General features: G+C 43.8%; 5 protein-coding genes across 8 annotated transcripts; 4 read left to right on the top strand and 1 right to left on the bottom strand.

Annotated features, from left to right (window-relative positions):
* Nucleotides 1-202: 202 nt before the first annotated feature.
* Nucleotides 203-2,207, bottom strand: wntD (wnt inhibitor of Dorsal). Its single transcript, XM_018112648.3, has one exon. It carries the CDS (start codon nucleotides 1,357-1,359, stop codon nucleotides 424-426), a length of 936 nt encoding a protein of 311 aa, XP_017968137.1. The 5' UTR covers nucleotides 1,360-2,207; the 3' UTR covers nucleotides 203-423.
* Nucleotides 2,208-3,054: 847 nt separating this feature from the next.
* Nucleotides 3,055-6,812, top strand: LOC108658897 (glutamyl aminopeptidase). Its single transcript, XM_030386139.2, has 7 exons — nucleotides 3,055-4,304; nucleotides 4,387-4,484; nucleotides 4,558-4,875; nucleotides 4,991-5,109; nucleotides 5,187-5,272; nucleotides 5,345-5,750; nucleotides 5,999-6,812. Exons 1-7 carry the CDS (start codon nucleotides 3,119-3,121, stop codon nucleotides 6,651-6,653), a joined length of 2,868 nt encoding a protein of 955 aa, XP_030241999.2. The 5' UTR covers nucleotides 3,055-3,118; the 3' UTR covers nucleotides 6,654-6,812.
* A 1,060-nt stretch (nucleotides 6,813-7,872) lies between these two features.
* LOC149092044 (glutamyl aminopeptidase) lies at nucleotides 7,873-11,280 on the top strand. Of its 2 annotated transcripts, none has more exons than XM_089256488.1 (6): nucleotides 7,873-8,170; nucleotides 8,234-8,592; nucleotides 8,654-8,801; nucleotides 8,860-9,393; nucleotides 9,469-10,403; nucleotides 10,479-11,280. In XM_089256488.1, the coding sequence occupies exons 1-6, from the start codon at nucleotides 8,003-8,005 to the stop codon at nucleotides 11,155-11,157; spliced, it is 2,823 nt and encodes a 940-aa protein (XP_089112614.1). In that variant the 5' UTR covers nucleotides 7,873-8,002; the 3' UTR covers nucleotides 11,158-11,280. The 2 variants fall into 2 exon arrangements, with proteins under 2 accessions (XP_089112614.1, XP_089112615.1); XM_089256489.1 differs by having other exon boundaries at nucleotides 7,877-8,170; nucleotides 8,237-8,592.
* A 201-nt stretch (nucleotides 11,281-11,481) lies between these two features.
* Nucleotides 11,482-24,049, top strand: LOC108659633 (glutamyl aminopeptidase). 3 transcript variants are annotated; one of them, XM_018112645.3, is made up of 9 exons: nucleotides 11,482-11,615; nucleotides 11,682-12,127; nucleotides 12,851-13,221; nucleotides 21,328-21,475; nucleotides 21,533-22,054; nucleotides 22,114-22,406; nucleotides 22,475-22,618; nucleotides 22,681-23,172; nucleotides 23,239-24,049. In XM_018112645.3, the coding sequence occupies exons 1-9, from the start codon at nucleotides 11,606-11,608 to the stop codon at nucleotides 23,912-23,914; spliced, it is 3,102 nt and encodes a 1,033-aa protein (XP_017968134.1). In that variant the 5' UTR covers nucleotides 11,482-11,605; the 3' UTR covers nucleotides 23,915-24,049. The 3 variants fall into 3 exon arrangements, with proteins under 3 accessions (XP_017968134.1, XP_017968135.1, XP_089112613.1); XM_018112646.3 differs by lacking the exons at nucleotides 11,482-11,615; nucleotides 11,682-12,127; nucleotides 12,851-13,221 and adding exons at nucleotides 13,590-13,740; nucleotides 20,024-20,457; nucleotides 20,706-21,192; XM_089256487.1 differs by lacking the exons at nucleotides 11,482-11,615; nucleotides 11,682-12,127; nucleotides 12,851-13,221 and adding exons at nucleotides 20,015-20,457; nucleotides 20,706-21,192.
* Nucleotides 12,212-12,695, top strand: LOC108659638 (uncharacterized). The gene is made up of 2 exons (XM_018112654.3): nucleotides 12,212-12,367; nucleotides 12,432-12,695. Exons 1-2 carry the CDS (start codon nucleotides 12,340-12,342, stop codon nucleotides 12,644-12,646), a joined length of 243 nt encoding a protein of 80 aa, XP_017968143.1. The 5' UTR covers nucleotides 12,212-12,339; the 3' UTR covers nucleotides 12,647-12,695.
* Nucleotides 24,050-24,268: the final 219 nt, after the last annotated feature.

The raw sequence follows: 24,268 nt of genomic DNA, 5'->3' as shown, positions 1-24,268 counted from the left end.
AATATCATTTACAAATTAGTAATGCGCGTTCGATTTGGCTGTGCCTCCGAGCTGATTAGATATTAGATATTAGACAATAACTATAATTCGATTATTGCATGACGTCAACATTAGATGGCCTAGCACTGATTAGATATTCGACTAACAAATGTAACTATCGCATGACATCAACTTTACGCTCAATTCGGCTTATATACCCATTTCAAGTGTTAAATGATTTATGCACACCAATATTTTTCGGTTTGTGTATTTTTATTGTTCATTATTATTGTTGTCAATAAATTAGAGTTATGCATATATAAATTAGCTTAGGTCTAACTAAATAATTGCAGCTGTGGCTGGGCTCAACCAGCGCCCTCAATTGGCTAAGTCTCGCTCTCTCTCCCACTCTCTGTGGCTACCTCTCTCGCTCTCTCTGTCTGCTTAGTAGCAGCTGTAGTGTCTTTCCAGCTGAATGCAAACATCACATTGCAGGCGAAAGCCCCAGACCAGCTTGCAGTTGCAGCGCCGTTCGCTGCGCAGGTGCTGGGATCGCACGCGGAATCCACAGACGCGGCAGAGCTGCTGGCAGGAGAGGCGCTCGTCGGCTGTGCTGCCCGTGTGCTTGGAGCACTGGCGTCCACGGGTGCCGGTCCAGCGCCCGGTCGCCTCCGGCTGGCAGTAGTTGGGCGAGTCCAGCATGTAGACTAGCGAGTCGAGCGGTATGTTCTCCCACATGATCTTCAGGTTGCTGGCGGTCGTGTCCAGCTGTATGGCGTCGTCGTACATGTTGAGCAGGTCCTGGGCAATCGATTCGAATGGCTTGAGCACCTGCACGCACTTCTTCTCCAGGCAGCTGCCCTGCGGATCGTGCTGGATGCAGCGGCATTCCTGCTCCAGCGACTTCTCCAATAGCGCGCCCACCACGCGCTGATTGTGGCCCAGAGCTCCGGAGCCCACGCCGTAGCGCTTCTCGTACAGCTGCATGGCCTTGGCCGGCTCGTGGGCGCAGGGCACGTTGAGGGCGCTGTCGGTGCAGCCGCAGCCGGCGATGACGCCATTGGCGCAGTCCTTGGTGAGCGTGTGCAGGATGGAGGCCAAGGAGATGGCAGCCACATAGACGTCCTCGCGATCCAGCGCCTGGGCTGGAGTGGGCGACGTGCGCCGCCTGACAAAGTCCTGGTTGGGGCAATTCCAGCGCTGCCACTTGAAGCTCCGCTGGCAGCTGGCGATGGCCTGGTCCAAGCTGCTGCTGCTGATGGCCTCCCAGGAGAGCGGCGCCTGGAACTGTGTGTACTGGTAGTAGTTCAATGGCTCCGTCAAGCTGGCAGCCGTAGCACTGCTCGCCAAGCTCAAGAATATTTGTATGATATAAAACATGGTGTTCTCTGGTTGTGTGTGTGTGTTCTCGTTGCTGTCGCTAGGTCGACTGTGTCCTGGCTGGAGCCAAGCGCTCGATTTTATACCCGGTGTAGGAACTGTGGGCCGTGGGAAATACGAGACGAGATCAAAAAACCGGAAATTTGCCTTTTTTCCACTTGGGACTTTTTCATGAACAGAAGAAACTCCCAGCGCGTCGCACAAATAACCCAACAGATCCCGGCGATCCGATGCAATTGCGGAGCAGCCCAATTTCGTAGCGTTCTACCTGTGAGGCCGAGGCGACTGAGACGCTCTTGGCCGTCGTGTCATCAACTTTCCCACGCTTAGGCAGGTAGATGTCCTGCGGCGCCTGAACGTGCTCATGAATGAAACTCAATCGATTCCATTCAGTTTCACGGACTTACCCAACTTCCCGTACTCTGGCTGCAGTCCCTCGTCCCTGTGTTTTGCCAACTCGACTGGCAAAGCCAATTATATAACAAAACATATGACAAATAATACAATTTGGAAAATTAATTGCGCTTTGTGGTAAGCTGTTTGTGAATCCCGCTAACAGTTAACAGCCTGCCAGACCGATTTCGTTGTCCTGGTATTACCGGATCTCTCGATGCGTCCGGAAAGCCATGAGTCAATCATCGAGTGTAAAGTTCACTATCAATATATCATCAGAAATCAACACGCTTTTAGTATTTAATCGGAAAACAAAGAGCGTAGGAGAGTAGATGGGAAAACGTATTGGGCGAATACCCTGTAGGCAATGAAAGGGGGTGTATTACACTTATATGTAAGGCTAATAACTTGTGTGTATCATCTGAAAATTAATAGAGTTTTGCTGAACAAAATAAATAAACAGAGTATCCACAGTTGTCCCATAGGGCATCTCATAGTCAGAGGTATCGATCAACATATGATTAGGCAATATATATTCATGTAATATTGATAACACTAAAGCTTACTCATATCGCTGGTCTATCTAATCCCAATTTATAGCACCATTTGAAGAGGACTGGCAACAATATTATTGCGAAACATCTACAAATTTGTTGAGAGCGAGAATGAGAGACTTCCTTTACTTTAATGGGTGGCACACTTTTTCCTAGTGGTAAAGTCATTGTCTTACATTTCCCCAGTCGTCCGTCTTAAAAACATGCGCGGAAATTTCTTGTTTTGGGTTTTAACACAATGAAAATACCAAAAACTCGCTATCTCTAATTAGGCCGAGAATTCCGTACCGGAAAAGGGTTTTTTAAGTACCTAAGGCGCCGGGGTAAATACACAAAAACGAAAGCCGATCCGATCGATCGATCAGGTAGTCAAAGATTGCTCAATTGGTCTTACAAGAGATATACATTTACATATAGGTATATACACATATGGGCGCCGGCGCTAGGGAAAGTTACAATGCTGGCGCCGGGAGTTTCTCAAAAATTGTTCTCGAAATATTGGAAATTCGCGCAGATTTTTGGCATTTCTCAAATCTAATCAATGCGTAAAAATTGAAGCCCGCTAATACGGCCATTTGGAATGGAGTGGCCCGTAAATAAGCTAGATCATTAAAAATCTATAGATACACAGAGTGACAGACTGAGAGAGAGAGAGAGAGAGATGGAGAGAGAGACTTGTGATACCGATTAGATTAGCAACGAGATATCAGTTCTCGGGCTGATGGTTACCTCTCGCTAGTTTTCCGTAGTCAGCGCTTAGTTGCGATTTGAATGTCGCCCGATTTGGATTAGCCCGCATCGTTCACGTCGATATGATTATAACTGCTAAGGTGGTTAGCATTTGCCTGGGCGTGGCACTAACTGCCTTCACCGTCTCCACAATCGTGCTGGCCGTGCAGAAGGCGAATTTGACGGCGGATTTGCGTGATGCACAGGAGAAATTAGATCAGCTCGAGGCTGGCTTCACGTCCACCACGGCTGTACCCAGTTCCCCGTCTGACAGCACCACTGTGGAGCCGAGTCCCACAGCACCGCCGGAGAAAATCGACTATCGTCTGCCGACTGCATTGACACCCACAAACTATGATCTCTATTTGTATCCGAATATCGAGACGGGCGAGTTTACGGGCGAGGAGACAATCAGCATAACCGTAAACGAGGCCACGGATAAGATAGTGCTGCACTCGCTGAACTTGAATATCAAAAGTGCGCACGTCTATCAGGCGATCGAGCCAACCATTGCGGTCAAGGACTACGAGTTCGATGCGGTTCGCGAGTTTCTCATCATCCACTTGACTCAGGGTCTAACCAAGGGCGCAACTGTACTGCTCACCCTCGAGTTCTCCGGCAATATGGAAAACAAAATTGTGGGCCTGTACAGCTCGTCCTACGTGAAGGCCGATGAAAGTCGCAAAAAGATAGCCACCTCCAAGTTCGAGCCGACCTATGCCCGCCAGGCGTTCCCCTGCTTCGATGAGCCCGCCCTGAAGGCCACCTTCGAGATCACGTTGGTGCATCCGAAGGACGGCGACTACCATTCGCTCTCCAACATGAATGTGCAGGATGAGCAGGAGAAGGACACCTACACAGAGGTGCGCTTTGCTAAGAGTGTGCCGATGAGCACATACCTGGCGTGCTTCATTGTCTCCGACTTCAAGTCGAAGACTGTGAAGATCGATACGAAGGGCATTGGCGAGCCCTTCGACATGGGCGTCTATGCCACACCCGAACAGATCGAGAAGGTCGCCTTTGCCACGACTGTGGGCAAGGGCGTCATTGAGTACTACATCGACTATTTCCAAATCGAGTATCCGCTGCCCAAGCTGGATATGGCCGCCATACCCGATTTCGTGTCGGGCGCCATGGAGCACTGGGGTCTGGTCACCTATCGGGAGACGTCGCTGCTGTACGAGGAGGCCACCAGCTCCACGGTGAACAAGCAGCGCATTGCCAGCGTGATTGCCCACGAATTTGCACACATGTGGTTCGGTAATTTAGGTATGTCCACTCCAGATAAGCGGCGGGATTAGCTAGGCTAATATTTCATTTCGTATCGTTTTTATATTCGGTCTGATATCAGTTACTATGCATTGGTGGAATGATTTATGGCTGAACGAGGGCTTCGCCAGCTTTATTGAATATCTGGGCGTGGATTCCGTCTTTCCCGAATGGAATATGGCAAGTCTTGGCGCTATAAATAACTTTCTATTTTTGTGATGTGGGTTTAGTCTAATTCTAATTATTTTTCTAGCGGGATCAATTTATTGTGAGCACTTTGCATTCAGTGTTCAACCTGGATGGCACTCTGGGCTCACATCCCATCATTCAGAAGGTTGAGAATCCCGATCAGATAACGGAGATCTTTGACACCATTACGTATTCCAAAGGCTCCTCGCTGGTGCGCATGTTGGAAGATTTTCTGGGCGAGACAATCTTTCGCCGGGCGGTTACCAATTATCTCAATGAATACAAATACCAGAACGCCGTAACGGGCAACTTCTTTGCCGAGATTGACAAATTGGGGCTGGACTTTAATGTGACGGACATCATGCTGACATGGACGGTGCAGGTGAGCGTGTGCTGTAGATAGATGATCATGATGACGATGATCGGCTAGTTGTGCAGCAAACTTCCCGATTTACATACACATCTCTAACCTAATTTTTATGTCTGCCGTGTTTTAGATGGGTCTGCCAGTAGTCACGATCGCCAAGGTTACCGACACTGAATACAAATTGACACAGAAGCGTTTCTTGTCCAATCCGAATGACTATAACGTGGTGCATGAGCCCTCGGAATTCAAGTAAATTTTCTAGTGTTATCTTTAGTTGATTTTTGGTCTCTCGATTGCTCACACATATATTATATGTACGATTGCAGCTATCGCTGGTCCATACCCATCACATATACGACCAGCCAAGATCCCACGGTGAAGCGCGAATGGTTTTATCACGATAAGAGCGAAAGTAAGTGATCAAATTGATTTGCATTGCTTATCTTATCGTTGGAATTGTTTCTGTTTTTTCCGTTTTTTACAGTCACTATAACTGTGCCCACTGCTGTGGATTGGATCAAGTTTAATTACGATCAGGTGGGCTATTATCGCGTCAACTATGATCAGTCCCTCTGGGCGTCGCTGGCCAATCAGATGGTGGCCAAGCCAGAGGCATTCAGCGCCGGCGATCGTGCCTCACTGTTGAATGATGCCTTCGCCCTGGCCGATGCCACGCAGCTGCCCTACGAGATTGCCTTCGACATGACCAAGTACTTGGCCAAAGAGATGGACTATGTGCCATGGAGCGTGGCTGCCTCCAAGCTGACCTCGCTGAAGCGCACTCTCTTCTACACCAGCAGCTATGCCAAGTTCAAGAAATATGCCACAGCTCTGATTGAGCCGATTTACACGTCGCTTACCTGGACGGTGGGAGAGGATCACTTGGATAAGTAAGTGGGGTTTTCATAGAACCTGAGCCGAAGGGGCATTAAGCTGAATTTTTAATTTTTAATCTAATCCGGGAGTTATTGAAAGGGGCAGATAAAACTAGCTTATCTAGAAATAGGAATGTAGAAAATTTTCGATTTATCGATTAGCATTATTCAATTACTTACCGAAACAATATGTATCGATAGTCAGTGTTGTTTCTTCTTTATTCACTTAACTCTATCTATGCTTCTCCCTCTCTCACCCTCAGTCGTCTACGTGTGACCGCCCTGAGTGCGGCTTGTTCCTTGGGTCTCGAGTCCTGCTTAACAGAGGGCGGACAACAGTTCAAGGCCTGGCTTGCCACGCCCGACAAGCGACCCAGTCCCGATGTGCGCGAGACTGTCTACTACTATGGCATGCAGTCGGTGGGCAACCAGGAGATTTGGGAGACAGTCTGGGAGCTGTTCATCAATGAGGCCGACGCCAGTGAGAAGTCGAAGCTGATGTATGGCCTGGCCGCCGTACAGGAGCCTTGGCTGCTGCAGCGCTACATCGATCTGGCCTGGAATGAGGAGTATGTGCGAGGCCAGGATTACTTCACCTGTCTGACCTACATCTCGGCCAATCCCATGGGCGAGTCGCTGGTGTGGGACTATGTGCGCGAGCACTGGCCGCAGCTGGTGGCCCGCTTTGGCCTGAACGAGCGCTACTTGGGCAATCTGATACCATCGATAACGGCGCGATTCCACACTCAAACCAAGCTCGAGGAAATGGAACAGTTCTTTGCCAAGTACCCAGAGGCGGGTGCGGGCACAGCAGCGCGCGTGCGTGCCCTGGAAACGGTCAAAAACAACATTGTGTGGCTGGCCGAAAATCTCGAGAGCGTCGATGCCTGGCTGGAGCAGCAACAGCGACTGAACTAGCCCCAAGCACCTGGCCAACTGGGGCAATTGTAGTGGACGTGCTCACAAAACAGAGTCACAAAGTTTTGTATTTTTTTTTTAATCATCGAATTGCCATTGTAAAGATTAGAGAGCTGCAGAGAAACCCACACATAACAATAAAGAAACTTTTAAAATGGATATCAGAATAGCTTCATAAACTAGAAATGCCAATGGGTGTTGGACACAGACTAAAGTCATGGGACAATGTTGCTTATTTTTTGCTAAAACAGCTTAGGAATAGGCGAAAATTATGAAATTATGTCATATGTTTCCCAAGGAGTCAGTCTTTTTCGTATAATACATATTCTAAAATTATTTGATTTATTTTAATATACATATGTATGTATATTCATAATATTCCTATTATGATTCTTTATCAATATTTATCGATAGGAAAATATGAGTTGATAAATCTGGGAATTTATAGAAGAGTGCAGATAATGAGAATGAGAATAAGGAAGGTAATAAAGCTCAACTCTAATGTGAAATTCAAGCAAAGTTCTTTTGCGATATTTATTGATATATTAAAATTCGAATTTGTATGAAGATATATTTCCTTTTTAGATATGTGTACGACATACTCCAATCGAATTGGTGTTTAAGAATCGATAATTACCGACATGGGAGTGATACAAAATCAATCAACTATAATGCATATAATATGCATTTAATACGAAACGAATGCATTTAAAATGGAATTCGAGTGTGAAGCTTTTCCGAAACTTAAGTAAAACTGCATACATTCAATATATTTATCTACATAATTTTTACAAGGTTTGATAATAGTATTATCATGCAACCTTTAGCTGAGGAGAATGATAGTATTTATCTTATCCCTAGGTATCTCTGGTATTTATAAGCATATATTAGTTTAGTATGTGGCATATATTGAGTTCAATCGTGCGCCGATATCTATATATGCCTCGGGTGTGACAGTCAATATTCAGTGAAGAATCGCCAGCCGATATCTGCAATATATTTGCATTGGGTGTGACAGCCAACATTCGCTTGAACATGCAAATCAAATTAGTTGCTGTCAATCGAGTCCGCTTATCGCAAGTGTTAACACGACACGCAAACAAGTTCGATAAGTGTCCGAATATATATTATCCAACTGTATCGGCTCTATTTGTGGGAGTTCGACAACTGACTGAAAGGTATTTAGTTCCATTATCGCCCTTGTTGGCCATAAAATTCTGTCAAGTGCCCACAATCAAACTGAATTACTGGCAGGCAAATCGACAAACTATGGTTATAGTCGATTAGTATATTCATGGCTGAATTGTGACCAACTTCTTCAGTTAGTGATCGTCGGTCGAGGCATCAAGATGTTATCGAACGGCTATGGATCAAGCGTTTTTCTGCTCTGCGCCGTTATGGTCCTCCTGGTGGGGGCAGATCTGCTAGATGTGAGGGAGAAGATTGATATAAACGAGACGCCAAACGATTCGCAGATCTACGGATCTAGCAGAGCAAGGCGCGAAACTAAAGAGGAGGTGGGTCTTACTAATATTAGGGAGTTTTTCACTTAGCTGATCAAGCATCAAATATCATTAAAGCAGATCGACTACCGTCTGCCCAAAACGGTTAAGCCCTCCAGCTATGAGCTGTATTTACATCCAAATTTGGAGGCGGACACCTTCATGGGCCAAGAGAAAATCCGCATTAATGTGCTAGAAACAACCAGACAAATCGTCTTGCACTCACAAGACCTGGTCCTGACCAGTGTCTATGTGGTGAATCGCGAGGTAGAGAACTACGAGTTGGATGAGCTGCGTCAGTTGCTGATTGTCAATATGAAGGAGCCCCTGGAGGCGAATGTTGTCGTCACGCTGGGCATTGTCTTCGAGGGAAAGTCGTTGGGCAAGCTGGAAGGACTCTACAGCAGCAGCTACTTAACGCCAGCGGGACAGCGTCGGTATGTGGCATGAATTCTATTTAATTGTGAGACAGCCTAAAAGCATGCCACAACTTTACAGCAAAATTGCGACGACCAAATTTGAGCCGACCTACGCCCGCCAAGCGTTCCCCTGCTTCGACGAGCCCGCCCTGAAGGCCACCTTTACCATCAGCGTGGTGCATCCCAACTCCGGCTCATATACAGCGCTCTCGAACATGAACGAGGAGGTAATACACCATTCATCTCAATATACAAATTTGCCCTCACATATTGATTTCTTGACAGGATTCCATGAATCTCGGCGAGGAGTCAATGGTCACGTTTGCCAGCAGCGTCCCAATGAGCACTTATCTCGCCTGCATCATTGTCTCCGACTTTGACTCACAGACGGGCAAGGTCAGTGCAAACGGAATTGGCAACGATTTTACAATGCGCGCCTTTGCCACGCCCCATCAGCTGCATAAGGTGAAGTACGCCTTAGATTTTGGCATCGCTGTCACCGAGTATTACATCAAGTACTTCAACGTGGAGTATCCGCTGCCCAAGCTGGACATGGCGGCCATACCAGACTTCTCCTCCAATGCCATGGAGCACTGGGGTCTGGTCACCTACAGAGAGACGGCGTTGCTCTACGACGAGAACTACAGTTCCACGGAGAACAAACAGTCTATTGCTAGTGTGCTGGCCCATGAGATAACCCATCAGTGGTTCGGCAACCTGGTCACCATGAATTGGTGGAACGACTTGTGGCTAAACGAGGGCTTCGCTCGCTTCATGCAATACAAGGGCGTGCACGCAGTTCATCCGGACTGGGGCATGGTAAGCTGATGTAGCACACAATATTTTAATATCTACATATTTCTTTATCTTTTTTCCAATTCATCCCAATTTAAGCTGGATCAATTTCAAATATTGGCTCTGCAACCCGTGCTCGTCTACGACGCCAAACTCTCCTCGCATCCCATTGTGCAGAAGGTGGAGTCTCCGAATGAAATTTCGGCGATCTTTGATATGATCAGCTATGAGAAGGCGGGCTCTGTGCTGCGCATGCTGGAGTCCTTCGTGGGCTCCGAGAAGTTTGAGGCTGCTGTAACTAGCTATTTGATCAAATTCAAGTACGCCAACACCGTCACGGATGACTTCCTTACCGAGGTGGCCCAGGTCAGCGGCTTGGATGTCAAGCTGTTGATGCGCACCTGGACCGAGCAGATGGGCTATCCGGTACTGAATGTACAGCGTTCCGGTGAAAATGCTTTCATGATCGAACAACAGCGGTTCCTCTCCAACAAGGACAGCTACGACGTTGTGGTAGATCCCGTTGAGTTTGGCTACAAATGGACCGTACCGGTTACCTACATTCTGGACAGCTCGCCGGCCAGTGAAGTCAACAGTGTTGTTTTTCCGTACAATGAAGATTCGCTGGGCATTGCCTTACCATCGAGTGTCAAATGGATCAAGCTCAACGTAAACCAGTTGGGCTACTATCGCGTCAACTACGAGTCCAGCATTTGGGAAGCTCTCATCCAGCAGCTAATGACTGAGCCGACGCGTTTCGGCGTCACGGATCGAGCTCATCTGCTGAACGATGCTTTCGCCCTGGCCGATGCCAACCAGCTCTCGTACAGAGTGCCCCTGGAGATGACCGCCTATCTGCCCGACGAGCGTCAGTTTGTGCCTTGGTATGTGGCTAGCAAAGGACTGCTTTCGTTGAGGGACCAGCTCATGTTCACCGATGTCTATGTGGACTATATAAGCTATGCACGCACTCTGCTGACGAATGTCTACAAGCAGGTCGGCTGGACCGTTGAGCAGGATAACCATTTGGGCAAGTGAGTAGCAGCTGAGAAAGTAAACCGTACAGCTCTAAATCTCTCTCTCTCTCTCTCTCTGCTTCTCTCTTCAAGTCGTCTGCGCATGTCTGTGCTGAAATTGGCCTGCGCGCTGGAAGTAAAGGATTGCCTGGAGCAGGCAGAGCAACGCTTCACCAAATGGCTCAACGCACCAACTGCGGAAAATCGCCCTGCGCCCGATCTGCGCGAAGTGGTCTACTACTATGGCATGAAGCAGACGAGCAACGAGAAAAACTGGGAGGCGCTGCTGGAGCTGTTCAAGGCGGAGTCCGATGCCAGCGAGAAGACAAAACTGATGTTAGGTCTGTCCGCTGTGCAGGACGCACAGCTGCTCTATCGTTTCTTGGACCTGGCCAGCGATGAGACTATTGTGCGCTCTCAGGACTATGTCACAGCTGTGGAAAATATCGCTAACAATCCTGTAGGCCAGCCCATTGTATGGGAATACTATCGGGAGAATTGGTCCACTCTAGTTGCCCGCTTTGGCCTCAACAATCGCGGATTTGGTAGATTAATTGCCAGAATAACGAGCAAATTTGCCAGTGAACAAAAGCTGCAGGAGGTGGAGTCATTCTTCGTTAAATATCCAGAGTCGGGAGCCGGCGCTTCGTCCAGGCAGGAGGCGATCGAGACCATCAAATATAATATCAATTGGCTCAAGGCGAATCAGAATGATATTGCCAGCTGGCTGGGCGGTTCGCCTTCCCCAATGACCTCTAAAAACCCATTGTAAAATACGAAAAAAATTTTCCCATATCCAATAAATGTCGATTCACCAAAAACATTTCCTCAATTACTCAGGGAATTGCATAATTAAGAGCCTATAAATCAATAAACGTTAACCAGTACCAATAAACCTTTGCATGCATTTTATTGATTATATCCCGAGTGGCGATTTTAATAGCATCAATAACTTCGATAAAAGTCTGCATGTCATACTCCGATTTGGACTGCCCACATTGGATATATATGCATTCCTGTTTTATGGCGTCCATATAACCTTAAAAGCCCCATTGTAATGATAGGCGCCTATCGTGAACCATGCCCGGCTTGGCCCACATATCAATAAACTGTCCAAATAGTTGAGCAGATGCCCGATTTTAAAGTTAGTTCAGTTTCAGACGCTTTGCGAAGTGGATGTGGAAATTGGGCTAAAAGCAAAGGATCTGTCTAACTAAAACATGGTTGCTTGTGAGTGCAAAGGAAAAATATATACATTCCTGATATGTGTATGATAATCGTTGGCCTCTCCATCAGGGCTAACGGTCAAGGCGGTGGCCATCTGCTTGGGCCTAACCACTGCCGCCTTTTGCGTAGCCACTATTGTGCTGGCTGTGGAGAATGCAAGCCTGGAGGATGATCTACAGGATGCGCTGGCTAAGCTGGATGTACTTTTGGGGGACACTACGACAATAGGACCTACCTCATCTGGAACAACGCCCACCTCGCCCGGTGGTGGGACCACACCCGGTGGAGAGACTAGCCCCGGCGGAGGTACCACACCTAGCGAAGGTACCACACCTAGTGGAGGTACTACACCTAGTGGAGGTACTACACCCAGTGGAGGTACCACACCTAGTGGAGGTACTACACCAAGTGAAGGTACCACACCTAGCGGAGGTACTACACCCAGTGGAGGTACCACGGCCAATCCAAGTCCCATATATCCTACGCTGCCCACCGGACTGCCTAATCCAGAAGAGGTATGTAGGTGCATTGTTTTATAGCCCTAAATAGACTGCCGTAAAGTCGGCATTAGCACCAATTCATATATTATCGTATCATATAGTCCGGTTTTACCGATTATCGATTTGGGGGTTTTATTCCCTTTTATCTTGACTGAAAAAGCGAAAAAGCATTGGTCAGCCGTTTAGTTCAGTTTAGCCGTAGTCAGTTGACGAATCGCTCATTCGAAATGGTCAAATTTATAGAAAATCTAAAGGGTGAGTCATAGCCAACACCCTCTAATTTCGTAGTCCTAAAATGTTGCAAGTTTGATCCCGTTAGATAAAATCACAGCGGAACGTGTGGCCATATTCTTTGGACTGCTGTCCACCTGTCTGATCGTCGCTCTGGTCACTGTTGTGGTCCACAGGGAGAGTCTGTGGATTGAGCTAACCGATGCAAGAGAGAAACTTGATGTTCTGGAGGATTACATACAGAACAAAGACCTTTCTAGCCTGAGAAATAAGTTTCCAAAGCATTTACGCAGTGAATTTTAGTTCCTAAAGAACTTGACAAAAATATGACCAATAAATAAAAACGTCTCGGCATGTATATACATGTATATTGCAGATATTATTTTAGCTTATTCAGTTCAGTTATTTCTAACGATAGCTGACCATTGATTAAGTTCTTTATCGCAAGCCTTATCATATCTTGTTACCAACCATGGATATTGACCACATATTTATTACTGCACCTAGATTGTGTATCGACTGCCAAGTGAGATTCGACCCATACGTTATCGCATCTACATAAATCCCGATCTGAAGACGGGCGCCTGTGACGGCACCGTCTCCATACAGTTCCAATTGGATGCCGTTACCAATTTGATAGTACTGCATGCCAAGGATTTGAATGTGCATGGCATTAGCATTTTGAATATGATGGCGCGCATGCGCATTGCCATCAAAACGTATTATGTGGATAATACACGGGAGCTGCTAATCATCGAGCTGAAGGAGGTGCTCAGCGTGAACAAGGCATATACGCTGTCCGCCAGCTTTGATTGCAAATTGGATAATCTAATTGGCTCCTACAGAAGCAGCTATGTGGATGAAGAAGGCAACGAGAGGTGAGTTTTGAATTTTAAGACATTTCAAACAGTGAGTACACCTAATAGTAGCTTGTGAAAGACAACAAAGCCGAACGTGCTGCGTTGAGTCAAAGCTTTGCGTTTCTGTTTTATCGAAAACTAAAACTAATTGAAACATAATATGAGTCAAACATCGTGAGCACAATTGCAGCTCTATACGCTCAAATGGTAAAGCTAATAAAAGACCAGAGTGCCAGAGTGCGTGAGCATAGTGCCATCTCTATATGCCCAATGCTCAATGAAGTGTCAGTGTGGTGGTGGTAAGCTGAGCGCGATTGTTCAATAAGCCGGTCTCAGCTGTTGAGCGAAGCTTTCGTGAGAGCTTGCACGCAACGGCAACTTTGACAGTCGCCTTTCAGTTGTAAGTTCAAAGCTGAACGCGACGGTCGTCGTCGTTTGTCAATGCGCATCGCTACACCGAACTCTGATCTCGTCTCTCGCTCTCTCGCGCGCTCGTACGAATGTGAAAGAAACGTGCGCGGCATCGATTTGAATTAAGTAAAGCAAAACAGATTAAGCCGAGTGCCGTTATCAAATAGAGCAGTTATTGGGCTGGGTTAATAATTTAGAGCACTCGAAATGAACTAGGCTGCCCTGACTCCGTCTAACTGTAACTCCTATGTAACTGTCACCACCGAATTTTTGCCAACCAACTGTAAACTACGATTTAAGAGCTACTGTGTGAGAGACTGACACATGTTCGCGTACGAGTGCAAATAGTGCGACAGAATACCGTTTATTTTTATCTTTTATTTATTTCGATTTAGTTTTTCTAACTAATGAACAAATTTATGTGTTGTCATTGGGGAGGGCAGTGCGGTGCTATCTAACTAATTGAGCGCATTGAGGCGTGAACTTCTAATACCTAGCCACAATAATAATAATACAACAACAAGAAGAAATAATAATAATAACAAGAAAGAAAGCTCTAGTCGAGACTGCTCGACTACGAGATCCCCTGAACCCTACAAGCAACTTATATTTCAATAATAATTAGCAAACACACACGCACACACACACACACGCATACATACAAACTCACGCGCACACACACACTCACATATGTATATAGGCGATTGCGCTTGGGTTGCGCTGCAGTGTGGCAATATTTTGAATAATTTAATTTCTAGACGTACGATCGTAATGAAACTTTCAGAACGTAATCATAATGTTTAAATGTATGTGTATACCGAAGCACAAGTCTCTAGTATTTGATATACGACTTTTACAAAGATGAGGGTGAGGGGGTGGATATAAGGGCGGGGGGTAAGTTTTAACAAAAACCGAAATTGTATTAAATACGTCTTAATATATATTTAAAATTTGGACACTCTAGCTATTATGATGTAGGAGATATAATTTTTTAAGTGATCTTCGATAAGGTTTTTTATCGATAAAAAAATATCGGAATGAGTTATCGTTTTTTAGTGATAAACTCGATCTGCGCGTGATATATACGGACATTTTAAAAAAAAGTTGAAGTCTCTAGCTCTTATATCTTCTGAAATCGACGCGTTCATACATACGGACGGACGGACGGACGGACGGACGGACGGACGGACGGACGGACGGACGGACGGACGGACGGACGGACGGACAGACAGACGGACAGGGCCAAATCGACTCAGCTTGTCGCCCCGATCAAGAATATATATACTTTGTGGGGTCTGCCACGCCTCCTTCTGCCTGTTACATACTTTTAACAAAACCATTATACCCTGATTTCCCATTTTCAATGGGTTCAGGGTATAAAAACACAAATGCGGCCATTGAATTCGATGCCAACTTTGACTTTCAACAATAAACATCATAAATAAAAAATTAAAAAAACCGCAAGAAGCTGCAGAATTTTCACGCACGCAAAACAGGTTGCAACTGCGCTTGCCACACCAAGACCGCAACACAACAATGGGGCTAGGTGCCCCTGCCACATCCCATCTCCTACTGCTCCACTTCCGCTGAGCCGGCAAACAGGCTTCGGCTCAGCCTCTCTCATAGTTCACTTGCCGCGCAAGTTCTTGGCCTTAAAATCGGCCAATACACGAAGGCGATGAAGACGACGACGACGACGACGATGACTGCGACGGCGACGGCGACAGCGACTTCACTTCGCTTCTGTGCTGTGTTTACATTTACAAGTTGTTGTGGCCAAGCGCAAGCTGCTGCTCGTTTATCTAAGAAAAAAATATTACTTTCTTCAAAAGCTCAAATGAAATGGGTCGACTTCGACTTTAGCGTTGTTTCCGTTTGTTGTTGTCGCTTGTTGCTTCTTGTTTCTGCGGCATAAACTTCTTTTCTTTCTGAAAATAATCTGTAATTATTGAAAGCATCAGATTCCCCGTACTTGTATAGCACCTATGCATATCTTCAAAATCTCAACTAAGCTGATTTTTGTGTTGACTAAATTTATATTTAAACATTGTTGAAAGATGTTAATTTTCGCATATCAATAATATATTGTTAAATGTGAAATAATTTAATAGGTTTCTCAACTTATATAATTGTTAACATATAAGAAGAGTCTATTTTTATAGGGTATTACGCAGCTTCACTTCTCATGTTTGGTGTTTTTTTTTTTCTGTTCTGACAAGTTCATGCGACGCGCTTTGTTCAAACCTTTTTCATTTTCATTGGCACTGATTTCTTTTCTTTTTTTTTTGTCCATTTCTCTTTAACGCCTTCGGGCCAACTGTCGCTCGATCTATTTAAATTTCTTTCTTTCCTCCATTCATTCTTCGTTGGTGCTTGGTCAGAAAATGAAGGTCATCATTAGTTTTGTAATTAACAAAAAGTATAGCTGAAAGCAAAATTTCTCATTAATTTGATTTTCAGAGTTTTCCAAATGAGGATCTTCATTTTTATTAAGAAATTTAAATAAATGAAGCTATATTCATTAATAATCCATTTATTATATATATTGATTATTAATATAGTAAAATCTTATTATAAAGAAAGGAAAATAATAATAGAGATAGGCTGGTGAAATTCACATTGAAGATTCTTTTGAAAAGTTTTTGAATACATTTCAGTTCAAATGACCCATATTTTGGATTATAAGTTCTGAGCTTAAATTTATATATTCCATAATTATGATTGAAAAAAGTTCACAACAGTCGTTAATAATGAATGTATTTGGAATAGATTTTGAATAATTGTTAGCTTAACTAACAACCCATGAAAAAAAAAAAATAATAATAAAAATAAATAATGAATTCTAAGCATAAGCTTATATGCAAATTTGTAGTCATAATAGAAGAAATACTCAATAACAATGGCTAAAAAAATTAATGCATAGTTTTTTGTTAGATTCATAAGTCCAATATATATTTGATATTTGCAGTATGTGCAATAATTATGCATGTAAATTTGTTATTGTTTTTGTTTTTTAAGCTCACTGTAATTAATTTAAATTTCGTTGCTTGCCATTATGTCGAATCCTTATGTAATTTGTTTAAAAACAAAACCCTAAGCAATACCATTTATTTGTTGTGCATAACAGGCAAACTGTTGAAAGTTTAGCTTTGTTTTCAGATTTCTGTTTTCTGCTTCAATTTCGCATTCACTTCAAAGGTTTTTGGGTGTGCTTTTGAAATACGTATGCCTGTGCGTATTAGCAATTTCAGTCACGTATTTCTTAGTCACAGTGACCCAATCCGGTGGCTAGAGCGATTGTTATATCGCCGCGGCTCACTTTTTGGGCATTTGTGGGTCGCACTTGGCGTTTCTTTATTTACATCGGTTGCGTGAAAGTTAACCTAAAACAAGTCAGAACTTTGTTGTGAGGAGTTATCGACTGCAGAACACAAAGCCAAAGGAAAGTTGATATTTATTTATGAAGGTTTATCAAATTTGTAATGAAATATAGTTTGAAGGACTTGTTAGGACTTTGTAGGTTCTAGCTATTGAGTTAGTTAGTCTCAAACCTCTTGGTAAATAACTATGAGAGAGCTGAAGATGCATATGAGTATATCAAAGCTTCATATTCTAGCAAATAACTAATATACTCTTCTAACTTCTTAGTGAGTCAGCATTAAAAAAAAGGCAGAATCAAATTTGATTTTTAATAATAATATTAGCATTCTGCAAGTGCATTCAACTTGGGCTCGTTCATTAAATTCATTTAAATTTCAAAATTATTTGACTTTTGATGTCGCATTCATTAACAGCGCAGCAGCATACACGGAGAGAAAATTTATAGTATTTTTATATCAAAATCTAATTCAAGACTATTTTTCTAATATTTTAGAATAAATATAAGATGCAATCTTAGCTTCAAATAAATATGTATAATCTATTTTTTAAGCTTGAAGCTTGCTTAGTTATTTCTCCAAGTGCATCCGCTTTGGATACAATGGGAAGTATGAAATTATACATTCGCAGATACTTTGCAGCTGCCACATCAAGTGTTTGGCTTATAAGGTAGTCATGCATTTTTAGTTGCAGTTGCTCTTTTTTGTTTCTTTTGCTATTATTGTTGTTGTTGGCTTTTGTCTGCAGCCTAATTGAGTCAACGCCAATGCATTGCATCATCGTAGGCGTCAGCGACAGAGATGGAAATAGAGACGATGATGATGAGCTGGTTGAGTGCTGTGTGGCAAGCACACAGACGCCCTGCATCTCTGCCCCCCGGCCCCAGACAATTATCATATTTTATCATATACAACACTTTAGATTCGCATTCGCATTCGCATTTGGCTTCGCACAAGCTGCCCAAATTAACGCATATGTTTCCCAGCTCGCAGCTCACTTGAATTTCGTATCTTAATCATTTTATTGTGGCAGCTGAGCTACTTAAGTGTGGGCATGTGTACACTGGACTACTTAAAAATCACAATTGTAAGAGCATAGCATAGATTATGCGAATTGAAAATGAAGACACAGTTATATTAGCTTGCATAAAAGATACAAGCAAGAGATATGCAACGGTGTGTAGCATGAGGAAAATTATGCTTAAAATATAGGAAATTTTTTAGTATTTATATATGTGTGTACTAGGAATATTTAAGGCTTTAAATCTTTTGAATAATATCTTTTAAATAGTCAATACTATGCTTCTTCAATGGATCTCTTAAACTTCTTTGTTGAAAAGGTGATCTAAAGCAGTTTCAATGTTCAATTAAACCCCTACTTCTTATGATTCTGATATTTCCTTTAATTTTTACCAAGCGCATACAAATTTGAAAACATACTTCACCTTAACTCTAATTGAGATTAACTCTAATTTGAGATTATTTTTACTATCTTCAAAGTTTCGGAAGAGGAGCAATTTTTTTTATTTTTCGTTTTTATATTCATTAAACCGGAACTTTGATTGACTTCATCAATCACTTTGTAAACAATATAATTATTATAAATTGCTCGCTTGATTACTGAAACACGTTTAGTTTTGGCCATTAACCTAATGCTAATTTCTTCATTGCTTAATAGCCCACATATGTTACATATGTACGTGTGATGACATAAATTACTGCTGCTTTGACTACCGCATCTGACTTTTATGGCTAATTCAATTCATTTGCAAGGCATATTTTTTGGTTCGAGAAATTGTTCCCATGGCTCAGGCCGAAAGCGAGAGAGAGAGAGAGAAAGATAGATAGAAACTGCAGTGCAAATCAACTGACAAAAAGCCAACAACCTTTTCCATCCATCCATCCATCCGTCTATCCATCAGTCAATCACAGACACACGTACACACACTGGCAGGCTGGCTAGCGACAGCGACGCTGACGTCGCAGCCAACGCCTTTATAGAAAGTGGCCTGCGGTCTTCGAATCACTGCAATTGCAATAAACCTGGAAATTTGTAATACAGCATTGCGGTTTGCCGACAACAACAGCAACAACAATAATAATAACAGCAGCAACAACAACAACAACAATGACAGAAAAAGACTTAAACTTGGCTACAATTACACAGAGAAGGCGAACAGAGCGACTCAATTACGTGACAGCCTGAAAATTACATTTGATTGATCTGCAGTGGAGACAAAATCGCATCAACTTTGAATGAAAATCGTATCAAATGCGACAAGCGAATGTTATGTATACACATACATAAGTCTGTCTGTGTTTATAGGGCTTAACAGACGGAAAGTGTGATAATAGCCACGTCTGTAATTTGGCCTGTTTATGAAGAGCTCAAATTACAGGTGACGATGGCAAAATACTGATCAGGCCTACAGATATAAACATTTTTTTGGTGATATTATTTTTGTTTTATTAATAATTTGTGAATATAACATACATACATAACAGCTGTCCCATGTTATCAAATGATAATCAATAGAAAAATATCCTGTTTACAGAATGTAGCGGAGATACGTATATATCGATTTCAATGATAACTTGATAACGGTTTATTTATACCAAAGTGTAAGATTTCATTACGAAATAGGAAAACCCAGTGGCAGCCTAGGCTTCGGAGTTGGGTTCAGTTCGCGTAAACTTATCTACTCAGAGGAATGTTGTGCTAATAGCTTTCGGTTGTTTTCGAGCGTCAAGCGAAAGCAACACATTTTTAAGATACCTTAGCACAATTCAAACTATCTACGAATTAAGCTACATTCTTACAATTATCGCGGAATATATTTTAATTTTAGTAACATTTAGTAAACCAAGTGAAGAAAAACTAAATGCCAATTGTCGTTACTTGGTTATTTTCAAAGTTACAGTCAATTGGTGGAATACAAGGCCAGCTCTTAGTTGAAACATAACTTAATCAGGCTACAGTGTAAACTTCTGGATACCTGGTATCTACATTAATCGCCGTTCAATTATTATAGCACGCTCAGTCGTCATAAATGTTTGAATATCAGTTTAAATAGTGCACAATTACAAATTAAACCAAATAGTCTCAATTATAAATAAAGAACAAGCAACAAAAGTCAGGTCGGCATGTATGCGACAAAAAACGTGCGTCCACGCAGCAGCCTCTCCACAGACGACAATCATCGCATTAAGGATACGACTCGCGTGCACAAGAAATCGCCAAGCAACACGGTCCTCACGCTGGTCGCGTTTTGTGTGTTCCTCTTGGTCCTCTGCACTTTTCTGCTGGGCGCACTGGTTTATGTGGGCAAAAATATTGCCGATGAGCACCTGAAGCAGCAGGCGAACAGTGCTGGCAGTCTAACTGTATTTAATGATACAGTACGCACCATATATGTGGATCGTGATCAGTTATTGTCCACCAAGCCAATATTGAGTGTGCTCTCAGGTTCGTTTCAATTTCCCGAAATTTATCAACTCAAATGAGCAAGTGCGCGCTAAGCAACAGCACTCTCATAGCAATCAGCTTTGCATGGCTTACTTGTGCTTTGCTCAGCATACTGTGCTGCGTTATCGATATCGTTATCGATAACGCTGCAGCTGTTCGACGCGCTGAGTTGCAAAAAATACAACTTTGTACTAATTTATAAATTACTGATAAACAATTAATAATAATAATAAAAAAAAAAAACACAGATAATCGAGCATACACCACCCAAGTGCCAACAACAAGAAAAGTACACGCCATGGCCGCCATATCACCTGAAATTCGAGCTGTTAGCCGTGTACTGCAGAAGCTCACCTACCGCTTGCCCAAGGCGCTTCAGCCGCAAAAATACAAGTTGGATTTGCGTCCCGATTTCGATGCGAAGAGCTATACGGGCAACATTAGCATCTATTTACAAGTACTGGATCCCATCGCATTTATACCCGTGCATATTAATCAATTAAATGTGAGCCATGGGCAACTGCAGCGCCTGGATGATTCGGGTGCTCTATTGGCGGAGATCAAGCCAACGCTCAGCTTTGCCCATCCCGATCTCGAGTATTGGGTGAGCGAATTCGATCAGCCACTGGAGGTGGGCAACTATACTTTGCATCTGAAATTCAATGGTTCATTGGTCGATCGCTTAACCGGAATGTACCAAAGCTCATACTACGATTCGGTGACCAATCGCAGCAGGTAGACGCAGATTTGATGTCTTTTATGAGCTAACCCCACATGCATGCACTATAATTTGGCCAATGACTAACCTTTCTCTAATTCAATTGGTTGTTGTATATTAGCAATAAATGAATATGCTTAATTTGTTTACAGACATATCATTTCCACCAAATTCGAGCCCACCTATGCGCGCAGAGCCTTCCCCTGTTTCGATGAGCCGCATCTAAAGGCGCAGTTTGTCATCACTGTTGCCCGTCCCAGTGGGAGTGAATACCACGTGCTCTCCAATATGCCAGTTGCCGTAAGTGAAGACAAATATGGTCAACAAGGAACTCTTTTTAATAACGTCCCCTTGCAGAGCGAACACATTGAGGGCGATCTGACTGAGGTGACATTCGAGGAGACAGTGCCCATGAGCACCTATTTGGCTGCCTTTGTCGTTTCGGACTTTGCGCATATTTCGAAAAAAATTGGAGGAACCAACATCGACATAAGCGTTTTTGCGCCGAAAGCACAGATTCCGAAGGCCCAATACGCCTTAGATACTGGCGCCGGCGTTATTGAATATTATATAGATATCTTCAACATTTCGTATCCGTTGCCCAAATTGGATATGGTTGCCATACCCGACTTTGTCTCCGGTGCCATGGAGAACTGGGGTCTGGTCACATACCGGGAGACGGCGCTGCTGTACGATGAGAAGACCAGCTCCAGCGCGAACAAGCAACGCGTTGCCAGTGTCGTTGCCCATGAACTGGCCCATCAATGGTTTGGCAATTTGGTCACCATGAAATGGTGGAACGATCTGTGGCTCAACGAAGGCTTTGCCTCATTCATCGAGTACAAGGGCGTGCAGTACATGCACCCTGATTGGGATATGGTAAGAGTTCTCTGTGCTCAGTTTGTTCTCTTGCTTATATTATAATTTTCTACGCACAGTTGAATCAATTTGTGATTGACGAGCTGCATCCAGTGCTGAAGATCGATTCCACGCTTGCATCACATCCCATTGTCAAAACGATTGAGAGTCCTGCTGAGATCACCGAATACTTCGATACCATCACCTACTCTAAGGGCGCCTCTTTGGTGCGCATGCTGGAGAATCTTGTGACCGAGGAGAAACTGAAAAACGCCACCACGCGCTATTTGTACCGCCATATATATAGCACAGCCACCACCGAAGATTATTTGACGGCCGTTGAGGAAGAAGAGGGTCTCGACTTTGATGTCAAGTATGTCAACGCAGCTACTGAGTTGCATCTATCGAGATCAGATTATCTAACTAATCTCTTGCTTGCAGGCAAATCATGCAAACGTGGACCGAACAGATGGGACTGCCAGTGGTTGAGGTGGTGAAGGATGGAAACAATTACAGACTGAAACAGAAACGTTTTCTAGCCAATCAGGATGACTATAATGTTGAGGTCGAGCCGTCTTCCTTCAAGTATGTGATTATTGCGCAATCAATCTGCGCAATACACTCAATTCTTTTCATTTGCTTTACAGCTATCGCTGGTCCATACCAATAACCTACATAACAAGCGCGGACAGCACGCCAAAGACCACAATATTCAGCTATAACGATAACCAGCTTGTCATCTCTGTGCCAAGCACTGTTAGTTGGGTAAAGTTCAACAAGGATCAGGTGGGCTACTATCGTGTCAACTATGCCGAGGAGCAATGGAAAACCTTGCTTGAAGCTCTGAAGAATTCGCGGGAAACATTCAGCACAGCGGATCGTGCACATTTGTTGAACGATGCCAATGCCTTGGCGGATGCAGCACAGCTGGACTACACCATTGCGCTAGACCTAAGCACATACCTCGAAGACGAGAAGGACTACGTGCCTTGGAGCGTGGGCACCGCTTCACTGACGTCGCTCAGAAACCGTGTTTACTACACGAGCCTTTACAAGGACTTTACAACGTACGCCCGCAAACTGCTGTCACCAATTGTGGAGAAGCTGACCTTTACCGTGGGCACGGATCATTTGGAAAAGTAAATATGACACTTCATTAACGCTTGGCCATTGTTATTTATTGAAATGTCAATTAAATTTTGCAGTAAACTGCGCAACAAGGTGCTGAATGCTGCTTGCAGAGTCGGACACGAGAGCTCGCTGCAGCAGGCTGCCACTTTGTTCAAGCAGTGGCTGACCAATCCCGATACGCGTCCTAGTCCTGATGTGCGCGATGTTGTCTACTACTTTGGTCTGCAAGAAGTGAACACTGAAGCCGCCTGGGACCAGGTCTGGCAACTCTATCTGTCTGAGCCCGACGCCCAGGAGAAAGTGAAGCTGATGAATGCACTGGCAGCTATAAAGGTGCCTTGGCTGCTGCAACGCTACATCAATTTGGCCTGGGACGAAAAGAATGTGCGCCGCCAAGACTATTTCTCATTGCTGGGACAAATTTCTGCCAATCCAGTTGGCCAGAGCCTTGTCTGGGACTATGTGCGCGAAAACTGGGAGCGGCTAGTGGAGCGCTTTGGCATCAACGAGCGCACTTTGGGTAATATTATTCCTACAATAACCGGGCGCTTTGCAACGCAAACCAAACTGGAGGAGATGCAACAGTTCTTTGCCAAATATCCAGAAGCAGGTGCTGGCACTGCGGCGCGTCAGCGGGCACTGGAAACGGTGAAGGCCAACATCAAGTGGCTGGAGCTCAATCAGGGTCAAGTCGGCAAATGGTTGGCCAACTACGCGCAACAGGCGGCTGTGTCAAATCGCATCAACTAAGCTAAATTGCTCAAAGGGCAAACTGTAAATTACCAACTTATTTTTGAATAGTCTTAGCCTGAAATTTGACTGCATTGCAAATGTGAATGAAAGGAATTGTGAATACTATTTTTTGAATAAAATATGAAATATAAACTTTTTGATATATCAATATAAAAGATATACATGATATAAGAATAGCTGAAAAGTTCCAACTGATTCAGCAAGAAACTACTTCAATCATGGAAATCAAATCAGAAACGTTAATCAGGGTTTGTGAATTAGCTAAATCATGTGCAGGAACCACGCACGATGTACAGGCAAAGCAAGACCTTGAAATCAAGCGAAATAATCGCTTATCATTTGATTCCATTT

The sequence above is a fragment of the Drosophila navojoa genome, chromosome 2 (genome assembly GCF_054131105.1).
Source record: "Drosophila navojoa isolate 15081-1374.11 chromosome 2, UAZ_NAV_1.0, whole genome shotgun sequence".
Classification (NCBI taxonomy): domain Eukaryota; kingdom Metazoa; phylum Arthropoda; class Insecta; order Diptera; family Drosophilidae; genus Drosophila; species Drosophila navojoa.
The sequence above is the reverse complement of the archived record's forward strand: the minus strand, read 5'-3'. Positions and strand labels throughout refer to the sequence as shown.

Excerpts from the sequence above, each read along its gene's own strand:
- wntD (XM_018112648.3), bottom strand. The coding sequence starts at position 1,359 with ATGTTTTATATCATACAAATATTCTTGAGCTTGGCGAGCAGTGCTACG.
- LOC108658897 (XM_030386139.2), top strand. The coding sequence starts at position 3,119 with ATGATTATAACTGCTAAGGTGGTTAGCATTTGCCTGGGCGTGGCACTA. Across the intron at positions 4,305-4,386 it reads CATGTGGTTCGGTAATTTAG|TTACTATGCATTGGTGGAAT; the intron begins GTATGTCCACTC and ends GTCTGATATCAG. Across the intron at positions 5,273-5,344 it reads TTATCACGATAAGAGCGAAA|TCACTATAACTGTGCCCACT; the intron begins GTAAGTGATCAA and ends CGTTTTTTACAG.
- LOC149092044 (XM_089256488.1), top strand. The coding sequence starts at position 8,003 with ATGTTATCGAACGGCTATGGATCAAGCGTTTTTCTGCTCTGCGCCGTT. Across the intron at positions 9,394-9,468 it reads TTCATCCGGACTGGGGCATG|CTGGATCAATTTCAAATATT; the intron begins GTAAGCTGATGT and ends TCCCAATTTAAG. Across the intron at positions 10,404-10,478 it reads CAGGATAACCATTTGGGCAA|TCGTCTGCGCATGTCTGTGC; the intron begins GTGAGTAGCAGC and ends TCTCTCTTCAAG.
- LOC108659633 (XM_018112645.3), top strand. Across the intron at positions 13,222-21,327 it reads GATGAAGAAGGCAACGAGAG|ACATATCATTTCCACCAAAT; the intron begins GTGAGTTTTGAA and ends ATTTGTTTACAG. Across the intron at positions 22,055-22,113 it reads TGCACCCTGATTGGGATATG|TTGAATCAATTTGTGATTGA; the intron begins GTAAGAGTTCTC and ends TTCTACGCACAG.
- LOC108659638 (XM_018112654.3), top strand. The coding sequence starts at position 12,340 with ATGGTCAAATTTATAGAAAATCTAAAGG. Across the intron at positions 12,368-12,431 it reads ATTTATAGAAAATCTAAAGG|ATAAAATCACAGCGGAACGT; the intron begins GTGAGTCATAGC and ends TGATCCCGTTAG.